At 42.8% G+C, this 11,227-nt stretch overlaps 1 protein-coding gene across 3 annotated transcripts in view; it reads left to right on the top strand.

Moving 5' to 3' along the window:
- MYH10 (myosin heavy chain 10) overlaps positions 1-11,227 on the top strand; it is an 82,528-nt gene that overhangs the window by 49,135 nt on the left and 22,166 nt on the right. For 2 of the 3 annotated variants that reach the window (XM_072403545.1, XM_072403544.1), the window contains 5 exons: positions 4,411-4,503; positions 6,647-6,710; positions 8,692-8,790; positions 9,231-9,374; positions 9,454-9,549. In XM_072403545.1, coding sequence (XP_072259646.1) covers positions 4,411-4,503; positions 6,647-6,710; positions 8,692-8,790; positions 9,231-9,374; positions 9,454-9,549 — 496 coding nt within the window. Of the gene's footprint in view, positions 1-301; positions 320-4,410; positions 4,504-6,646; positions 6,711-8,691; positions 8,791-9,230; positions 9,375-9,453; positions 9,550-11,227 lie in introns of all 3 variants that reach the window. The other variant, XM_072403543.1, reaches the window with a different exon arrangement.

Here is an 11,227-nt window from a genome sequence, read left to right as displayed (position 1 = left end):
TTTTTTTTTTTGGCCAGGCAGTATATATTATCATTTTCTGAGCTTTACATAGATGTTGTTGTTATCCTCCTCCAAAAAACAAAGTTTAGCTATGCATTTAACCCATCCGATGTTTTGTGCATTTTGTGATAATACCGTGTGTCTCGGTGTAACCTCCATCTCCGGGGGGTGGGGGGGGGGGGCTTTTAGGCAGGCAATAAACCCCAAAGCTGTTTGTATCCCTGTGTTAAATTTGGTGTCTGCATTAATCCATATCCATTAATATATATTTTTTTTCACTGTCATTTTTGTTAAACTACAGAGTGGATCCTTGTTGTATGTGAGTAGCCTGTAGCCACAACCCCTCACCCCCTTTACACCCCCTTACCCCTTACACCCCTAACCCCCACTCCTCACCCCCACACACAATTGTAATTTTTTCACTTGCTGTTCCCCACCGCACTCCCACAAAACACCCTCTGACCTCTCTGTATCCTCCAATCATTAATTCCTGTCTCTCTCCCGCTTTACGGGGAGCATGCATGACACCCGCTTCGCCTTCCTGTCTTGACGCCATCTGGCGCTACCTGCTGTCCGCTAACAAAAAAAGAAAAATCAATCCACTTTGATTATGACTACGAGGACCGGTTACATTGAGTGAATCATTGAAAAGAAAACCCATTGGGGGAGAACTCCTATAAGAGAGGTATGGGGGCTGCCATTGCTGAACATAATAAATATAACACATGCACAGCTGTATGACTTAAAGTGATGACAATACATTTTTTTGGATGGGAAAAATTGAATAACCCCATCATGTGCTATTTCGACAGGAAATGACAGAAAATCTTTATTGGGGGCAAAGATAATGGGAAAAGTGAGAAGCGTTGGTGCCTTGTGGTTTGCAGGGTGATAGGCAGCTCTTTTATGTTCCAGGGTCCCTGTGGAATCATGGAAGATATTGGAGCCATTCTACTGGAAGAAGTCCACATTCACAGAACAAGCATGCCATTGATAAATATGGGGGTTCTGTACTTCAATATTCATACCTGGTGAGCAACCAGTAACCACATTAAAACCAATAGAATCAGCATGCGGAGCAAGGAGGTTACAATATCCAAAGGAAAGTTCAGCAATGGCAGCCTCCATTATGGTTTCCCTTCAAATATGTACGAGCTATGTGAATAAAGCCAGGTCCACCTGTTTCTATCATTAAATCGGTATACAGAAAGTCATGTTTTATATTTTTTTAAATCAGTTTCTGTTCATGTATTTCGATTAAAATCAAACTTTCCATAAATCTTGAACATCCAACCTCTGAATACCCGTGGCAGCTTAAAGTGACACTTATGATGCAACTTGTCAGAGTTTTTTGGAGTCCCCCTGTAAGAGAGCTGTGGATTCTGCTAGTTAAAGTGTTTATCTGTTTATCTTTTTAATTGTTTTTACTCCTTTCAATAGGGTGACAACACTGTGCCTTCTGCAGAAAAATCACACTACTGCGTTGTCACCCTGTGGACAGTGTAGCCTCAGATGGACATTAGGGGAAATCCACTCTACTAAACATTTAGCAGCGGCAGGTTTTTATAAAAAAAAAAAAAAAAAGAATACATTGAATTCTATCATTACGTAATACGAGGGGGTGCTGAGAAGATCCTGGCTTTGCCCCCTTCCAGATGAGATAGAAAAATGACTGTGGGGGCATATGACTAATATCTTAGTATGACAGCCTAATATCTTAGTATGTAACTGTGCAAATATCAGGTCTTTGCGATTTTTAAAACTGTTTTTTCTTTTAGTGAGAAGCTGTGATGGCAGAGGCACAAGCAAGTTTCACATCGTTGGAGTTAAGGGCCGTCTTGAAGTTTTTGTTTCTCCAGGTAAAGGAAGGACACTTCTCCCCCAGTGTTTGTGACATCTCGTGTGAATGTCCTTTGCTGACTTTCCCTGGAGAAACAAAAACTTTATGACGGCCCATAACTCCACCAACATGAAACTTGCTTGTGCCTCTGCCATCACAGCTTCTCACTAAAAGAAAAAACAGTTTTAAAAATCGCAAAGACCTGATAATTGCATATACATAATTGTTACATACTAAGATATTAGTCTGTCATATGCCCCCACACTCATTTTTCTATCTCATCTGCAAGGGGGCAAAGTCGGGAACTTCTCAGTAACCTCTCGTATATTATGATTTCATTTGCTATCGCAAGCCTTTAAACAGACCCTGTCATTATGCCTATTCAATTCCTTGCTGACATGCTCCATGCTCTTATATACTTCCAGTCCCTGAGCGCCCCCTCCATCCATTATTTAGCAGTCCTCTCCAAGCTCTGTGTTGTATAGGGTTGCTAGAATTTGCATAGAGTTTAATATGTCCCCCCTTTCCTTAAGATTTTACTGTATAGGCCCAGGCAATGCATGCTGGGAGAAGGTCCTGGGCTAAATGACAAAGTCTTTTTAAATCCTTGCCTTTCCCTGCAGTGGATGTCATGTGACCAAAATACCTAGGCATTAGTCATGTGGTTTTAGGCCATCCTGACACCATGCTGGGCATTTAGATTCAGTTCCTTCCTTTTGCCTAAAGATTTGAAGATAGTGGGACAGAAAAGTCAGGATAGGATGGCAGAAACGTTTAAATATGGATATATCAGAGCAAAGGTCTGCTTGAATAGGCTAACCCAAAGAGTAGTGACATGTATGAAGCCATCCAGCCAATCAGCACTCCGTCCAGGAGAAATGTACCAGCAAAGACAGGTTTTAGTTGGCCAGGGTCACTGCAGATTGTCCCATAAATAGAAATAATATAAAGTGTGTTCCCGCACCTGACGGCACCTCTGTGTGTCTTTATATCTATTTATTACTCCTGATATATTCATTACTCAGGAAGCATGCAGCGAGCGGCTTTTCTTGCCGGCCTGCAGGGTTATTCCATTACGGTGTGTGGGAGGCCAACAAAAATACCCATAATCCCCGGCACTCACCTGCCACCCGGAGCAGAGACATTGTCTCACACAAAGCTTTTTTTCCTCAGGCAAAGGTGATCTGACAAGGAGGGAAGCGTGCACAAAAGAGTTATTTATCATTCAATGGCAGAATTGGTATAAACGCACCTCTCTGTGCAGCCGCGCATTGTTCCGCCATGAATAAGTGTTTGCATTTCAGGGGAAAAATTACAGTCATCTGGCTCATTAACCTTTACTCGGATGGATATTGACTGCTGTTCTGCGAAGGGAGAGAATCTTCAGGCTTCATGTATCAGCAAGTCCATAGTAATGGACAAAGCAAAGTGTATACATGTGCTGCTTTTCCTATTCCATAATAAAGTTTCATTCCTCCTGCTGCACTTTTTGTTGACATTTATGAAAAATGCAGCAGCTAGAGAACCATTCTGCCATGGTCAGGGCAGGTGAGTGGAGCGGGTAACACAGATGTAGCCTAGCTATGAATTAGTCAAATTTTTGTTGACTTGTTTCGTAATGTTTGAGACGTTTTGCTGCTTATCCCAAAAACTTTTTTTCAGAAATGCCAGATCAGCATAGTGATCAGCAAAATGTCATCAGAGCCAGTCCTTATGAATACATTGCCAGCTTTACCATGACCTAGATCAATGAGATCCTTCAGGCACAGATGTAGCCCAAAGAAGACATGGAGTGAAAAGGTCCTCTTATGTGGGACCCCCTAGTTAAAAAAAAAAAAAAAAACACAGCCCCCCTCCCCTTTGCACCAGTCAAGTGCATTACCACATTTGCATTTTTTGCACTGTATTGTGCATAGTGCAAGAAAATTGCACGGTTTGTTGATTGACTATGCACAAGTGTGTCAGTATGTCAGTAACACTTCATGCAGTTCATAGACAAAGGTGACACATCTGGGGAAAGCCAAAGTTGAGGACCCCAAATCTTAACGGACACTCACAACATTGTACAGGTGTTCTTGTGAGATTTGGAAAACTCACCTTTGCTAGGATTCCATGAGGAGGCGCAGGGATGACATTGTGTAAATTGTGTAAAAAGTGTAAATTATTTCTTCCTGTTACGTTTGTAAAAGTATTTTATAATTTATTTTCATTTTAATGCCTTGTTTTAATCGCGGGGCTCCTACTATCATGCATGATCCGCTTTGACCAATTGCTGACAGGGTCCCTTTGAGGGTTTAAATACAGCAGGAAGTCTCCTACTAATTAAATTAATCTTCATGAATTGTACTTTTTTAAAGATATAGACGTTACCTTTATCGTATTGTAAGGTAAGTGGACAGATGCCTTAGGGTTGGACACATGTTGGTGCTTATAAGGTGATTAATTATGCGGTAATCCGTTAAGAACTACGGTTTCTGGTAACGTTTTCCCACAACGTACACAAATCATTTTTCAGTATTATTCATCTTCTTTGTCTCCCTCTTCCAATAATAGCTATTTTTATTCCACAGGGAGAGTTGGAACGTCAGCTGCTTCAAGCCAACCCCATCTTGGAATCTTTTGGAAATGCCAAAACCGTGAAGAACGACAACTCTTCTCGCTTTGTGAGTGAACCCGTTGCATCGCAACTGTTACATAAATGATAATAATTTACAGAAAGGTGGCAAAATGTATTGTTGTGTAGAAGGGTAGAGTCCTTGTAATACAAGGTTACATATAGAACATAAATGGAAAGGTTAGCACCATCTGCAAGAGCATAAAAACCTAGTGGGGTGCAGCAGAATTTAATTGGAGATGCATCAAAAATCAAATATTATTACACAGTACTTTGATAACGCTGACATATTATGCAGCGCTATACAAAGTCCATAGTCATGTCACTAGCTGTCCCTCAAAGGGGCTCACAATCTAATGTCCCTACCATTATAGTGTATATATAGTATACATAGTATATAGTCATATGTCTTTAATACATTCTAAAGTCAGTTAGGGGGAAGCCAAATAACTTAACTGCTTGTTTTTGAAATATGGGAGAAAATCGGAGTACTTGGAAGAAACCCACGCAAACTCCAAGCAGATAGTACCCTGGCTAGGATTTGAACCTGGGACCTAGTGCTGCAAAGGCCAGAGTGCTAACTTCTGAGCCACCATGCCACCCAGATATTGGTTACATTCATGTGTATATGGCCGCTCCTTCCATGTGACTGTGCTCCAAGGGTTTGGGTGCTCATTTGTGGTTTGGCAAAGGTGCACCTGTACACAAATACCCAGCAGTGCCTACAATAAGGAAATTGTACTATGTGCCTTGTTTGTCTTTGCAACCCCTAAAAGTCAGATCCTGCTAGTGTAGCCTTACCCAGTAATGGGATTGGAATGGGGAGGAGTCAGAATTCTTATTGGGATTTTATTTCTGTACTATTTGGGTAGCTGCATCCTTTCTATAATGCACAGGGACAGAATGTAAATGAAAATCCATAATGATAAATTTCCAGGTGGTACATGCTACTTTAAAGGAATATTTTTCATTCCCGTTTTGCCCTAAACAGAATACATACAGCACAGGAACTAGAATCTTTAGTGCTTCATTGCAAAAATCTGTTGATTTTACCGCCTTGGTAAAGGTTTTGCCCAACCTGTTCCATACCTCCAGTCAGAGCCAGCACAGACCCGGCTGCAGCTAAATAAGCACAGCAGGTGTCCGGTTTCTTCCAGGTAATCCCCCTATGTAGTCCTATTCGCCTCCTTGTCCTGAAAGCACCTGATTAGACAGAAGCCGGTTCTGCCTGAAATAGGAGCTTAGAGTGCCACAGCCGTGACATCACCCTGGGCTCTGCTGGCCGGGATTTGTGTGCCGTCTCTGTGTCATCTCCTCTAATACTTCCTTATGTGATCCCTGAATACATCCCCTGCGCTCATTCCATGAAGAGAGGACCGCCTGAAAATAATCCCTGACTAATGTGCTATGCAGGGCATAGGCAGCAATGAATTCTCTTTATTTGGGGTTTGTTATATGCAGTCTGTCCCCCCATCAGATGACCCAAGGCACTTGTTAGTCATATAGCATCACTGTCTGTATTTTACCCTGTAAGGTGCTGCATGGATGAACTGTTTCCAAAATTTCCAACCACAATCTGGAGTAGGAAAGAATTCCAACCTCTGCTCTCTCTGTCACCATTATAATAATTTCACTTTAATTCCTGCAGGAAGTGAGGGTTAAATCTCTCCACCAGGAGCAATAAAAACTTGATTGAGGATGTAAATCTTCCCCATTTTATTCAAAACTTAAAGTATAAATTCAGAAAAGTTTACCTTTTTTTGAATTTTTGCTGCAATGGGGTTTTTGATGCTATCAGGGGTGGCATAAAGTGATTTTCCCCCAATTCAAGTGTTGGTGGCATCCGGTTCACCATTATAGAAGGTGGGGATACAATCTCCCCAATGTGGCATGTTTCAGAAACACAAACTTGTAGAGTGAAATGTCAGGATTGTGGGAGGGGCAGAGACACAAACTGCTGGGGGAAATCTCCCAATTGTGGTAGGGGCAGACACAAACTACTGGGGGAAATCTCTCCACGGTAAGAGGGCCAGAGACACAAATTACATGAATATGGAAAATTCTTTACTGTAAAGAAGTATCCAATTTTGGCGGTGATTCATCTCACCGCCACCCACACAAGTTGGAGTCATTTTGGAATATAGATTAGTTCAGAATTAACCTTTTTTTCTTTCTTTTTTTTTTTTTTTCAGGGAAAGTTCATCCGCATCAACTTTGATGTGACGGGTTACATTGTTGGGGCCAACATCGAAACCTGTATCCTTTATTTCTGTCCCTTCACCGCGGCTCAGTCTGCCAGGCCCATGGAATGCAGGAAATAGCAGTGGGGAACGCGGGCAGTTTTTAGCAATTGGATAAACTCCGACTTCCCCTTCTCCCAGCTTTTGTTTAAACACACGCCTGCCAAATCTAGCTCATCGTCTGCAGATGAAAACGTTTTCTTTTCCTACACAGCCGAATCCTGTAAGCCCTTTGTAATGTCGGGACTTTGTATGGGGTGTCAATGTATAGCCATTGGGCCAACCGTATCACCCCTGCTAGTATTAAACTGTTTTAGGAATCTTTAAATGCAAGGGCCAGCAGAAATATCATCATTATGTGGATCAGATACTGGCGCCTTCCTGCAAGTGCTATGCTTTGTAGTCTGCGGGTGAACCCCGTGTCACGAGTGTTCCGTGTGCTCAAGTGTGACAATTGATTATAGGTGAACGTGCATTGTATGGGGTTAAATGGAGTGTTAACCTTTAACTGTTCATCAGCCATATATCTGCTGGACTTAAGGCCCCTTTCTATGCAAGCCACAGAGGATTTGATTACTATATGTTAAGTGGTTGTGTTCTGCTAGCCCTGTGATGCGGGCACTCTTGCCGAATTGAAGAGGCTTCTTAGTGACCTAACTTTTTTTTTTTTTGCTGCACTTATAGCCTTGTCACCTCCCTGCCCCAATGATGTGATTGGATAACAGAGGAGCATAATGTCATAGAGGTCATCGCCCTGCCCTCTTATTTTACCAACTTTTTTTTACTATTGAAAGCACTGTGGGAAGCAGAAGATCCTTAATTGGATCAGTCAGACCATAGAGCGGGCTTTCTCAAACAGGGTTTCTCCAGAAGCTGCTAGAGGTTCTTTGAACTGTTACCTGCCATTGCATGATACATAAGTGTTGAGGCAGTGCCATGACTAATAATAATACTACAAAAGTGGTATTCTAGGCACCACTGTAAGGGGGCATGATTTCCATGGCCAGCAATTTAGGAGGTGAGGCTTAACCCCCCCCCCCACCACCACCACCCTCAATTAATTTGTTTTTTCCAAGGGTTACCCCAGGCCTGCAAATTATTCAAGGGTTCCTCTAGGTTAAAGAGGTTAAGGTACAGGTTTGCTTTAAAATAAGTCTCCAGTTTGTTTTAAAACTTGTTCTTGGGAGTCTTCTGTTTGGTCACATGATTTCCAGAAACATCCTTCTCTTCTTTTTGCAGCCAAAAATGCTGCAGAGCTGTGTACTGTGATGTGGTGACACCACACCCAGGGGGAAGGTCTATGACAGCCTGAGCTTACAGGAAGAGGGTAATTGATGCTGGGCGTCATTCAGCTTGGAAAATGACCATGTGGGTAAATTTTCCATGGGCACCAGTGTTGGAAACATGGTGCATATTGCAGCAAGTGCAGCAATTTTTGTTTTTACACAATTTGGGGCGATTTAATTTGAAAAAAATTATATATATACACCTACACCTAGACCTTAACATTCCTGCCAACAAAAATTCTTACTTGAGAATGAGAAACATCCAAAGGTGCAGAGCAAGGAGGGTGTAAGCCATTGAAAATGCGCAAGTCAGGCATCTCGTGTTACTCCTGATGTTTAGACGCCGTGCCACGGGCTGTTATTAATAGGGAGAGGGGATCTGAACCCAGCCTGGGCATTTCTCAGCAAAATCTCTACAGTAGGGAAATTAAATATCATTCTTGAGATTCCGACCCGAGCCAAGTGTACGATGAAATCCAGCTTTTCTTAATTAAAAACACATCACCTTGTCCTGAGCTTCCCAGGGGCCGGCTGGGCCAAGAGTTAACACTTTCAGGGTTTTTTGGTAAAAAGATACAAAGTTTTAGTTTTAATATACCTAGGCTAGATTGGTTTGCTCTGATTTTTTTTTCCACTTTGCTTCTTGGGACTCTATTTGGGCTTCTGGAACGATTCCGCGCTTTAAATTATTTTCTTAACGCTTCTGTACAGATTTGCTAGAAAAGTCTCGAGCAATCAGACAGGCGAAGGATGAGAGGACCTTCCATATCTTCTACCAGCTGCTCGCCGGCTCTGGGGAACACCTCAAATGTAAGCAAACAGTGAATATGTGTCTCTCTATAGCTTATCATATTCTGCTTATGGTTTATGCCCATCGGTTGACTTGTTTTATTACGGTGGGTAGTCTGCAGAATTGATGGATTGGCCTGCCAATGTTGTTGCCAAAACTTTTATTGAGTTACTGCACAGCCCACCATTGTCCCTCTCTTGCACTCTTATGTGCTGGCCCAGCTCTTTCACCCCTCCCTATATAACCTTTTACTTGGAAGACAGAACAAAGGCAAATACTATAGAATACTCTTGCCAGCAGCAGGCCCAGGGCTTTTGGATGTCCACACCAGGGTGCATAAACATATAATCTTTTGGGAAGCTTTTTGTTGTAATGAAATCTGGTGACAGGGTCTGTTGATATTTAAATGGCAGTAAATCTCTTGACCCATTTGCCTTTTTTTTTTTCACCCCTCTCACAGCTGACCTTTTGCTGGAAAGTGTCAACAACTATCGCTTTGTGTCCAATGGTTACCTTCCCATCCCGGGACAGCAGGATAAGGACAACTTTCAGGAGACCATGGAGGCCATGCACATCATGGGCTTCTCTCACGAGGAAATTCTCTGTAAGTAACCCAGACACATTCTCCTCCTTTCCCTGTGAAAACATCTCCAAATCTAACTCGTGACATTATCTCTCCGCAGCCATGCTGAAAGTTGTGTCTTCCGTCCTGCAATTCGGTAACATTGTTTTCAAGAAGGAGAGGAACACAGACCAGGCGTCCATGCCAGAAAACACAGGTGGGTCTCCTGGCGTCACCAGACCTGAAATAGTTGAATCTGTAATGCCGTTTGAGATTTTTATATCACATTCTGTATGGAAGCAAATTGTGACCAGATAGCAATCAATGTGATTTTCTGCAGAAAACGGGAGCCATACTTTTTACCTTGCTTGTTGCATCAGCAGAATTTTCAATGGGTCTGGCTGGTGTGTAAGTAAGGCACAAAACTAGTAGAACTGGCACTTCTGAGGGCAGAATTGATAATTAAAACAGCTGGTAATATACAGATGACCTGACCTTGTCCAGACACCCAAACCAGGGGCGCCAGCCCTGTGGTGGGTGGAACGCGTTGGGTGCAGAACCAGCATCTATCAGGGGAAAGTACATATTTTTTATTAGAAATCGAGCACTGATTGGGTCTAGTGGTTGTGCAGCTCCATCATTTTGCTCTTCAGTCTTATGGATAAGGGCGGGTTCATCAGGGAGCCTGGTAGCTCCCGCCAGTAGGATTGGGTGATTGGAACCTGCCATGATTGGGTTTGTTGGTAATATGCTGAATGGGCTGATCTTATCCAGACACCCAGAAAAGTTTCCCTGCTTTTATTTCGGAAAAAGTTTCATGATGCATTGCTCAAGCCAATTGCTGGGCCAAATTTTGTCACATACTTAAAGGTCCCCCAACGCCAATGGACCCAGTCATTAAACCACCAATGAGGGACATTTCCCTGGAGGGAGGATGCAGCTAGGTGTTTCCCACTCGTCCTTCCCCCTCCGCTCTTCACAGCACTGTGTGTACATGACTCGCTTGTTCAACTTTTGCTGGAAACAATCACAAAAAGTTTTCACTCCCACCAGTGGCCACACAAAGCTCCTCTAATTAAGAATTCCTCCTCATATATGTGGCTGTCAAACCTCTAAAGGCCCCTCTGCGATTATTCTCGGCTTTTTGTAGTTGCTGAAACTACACAGGGATTCTGTTTTGCGGTCAGTTAAAATGTGAAAGGCCCTCTGCCAAAGTTTCTTTTTTTTTTCATTCTATGGCCTCTCTGCACCCCAGAAATTCCTCAGTTTCCCCGATAGGATTGCATTACCCGTGGCACATACCACCCTCCCTTCTCCATAGGGGCGGCTCACGTTCTGCAGCCCCTCCTTGAAGATAATTTGCGTTTAATCGCCCTCCAGAAGTTGAGGGGGGCGGCAGCAGAGGGAAAGTGTACATAGCTTGTTGGAAGTGTTTATTTTCATTGGTCCCGAGCTGCGGAGAGCCGACCAGAGGCCAAGAATCTGCAGCCAGACTGACAAAACCCCAAGAGACCAATTGAAGCCAAGAAAAAGCACTTCCTAACCCATTGTTTGCTGCTCAGGAAACATGTTTAACCCAGCGTTAAACACCTTAGCTGGAGCTGTTGTTTACTATTTATGAAATTCCAAATAGCATCCCACATGACTCCCACATTCCTCAGAAACCCTCGAATTGCTTTACATTTTTTCCTTTTGATAGCTAAACTCTACATTACATTACCATTCAATACATTTAATTCCTGATTCTGCCCCAGTATTGGCCTCTTATAGTCTAGACTAAAGCTACGTACACACTTCCAATTATTATCGTTGGTAAACGAACGACGAACGATCCTGCACGATATCTGCGAACGATCGTATAGCTTTACATTTTTTCCTTTTGATAGCTAAACTCT

This window comes from Pyxicephalus adspersus, chromosome 3, assembly GCF_032062135.1.
Source record: "Pyxicephalus adspersus chromosome 3, UCB_Pads_2.0, whole genome shotgun sequence".
Lineage (NCBI taxonomy): Eukaryota > Metazoa > Chordata > Amphibia > Anura > Pyxicephalidae > Pyxicephalus > Pyxicephalus adspersus.
This window is presented reverse-complemented; position numbering and strand designations above follow the sequence as displayed.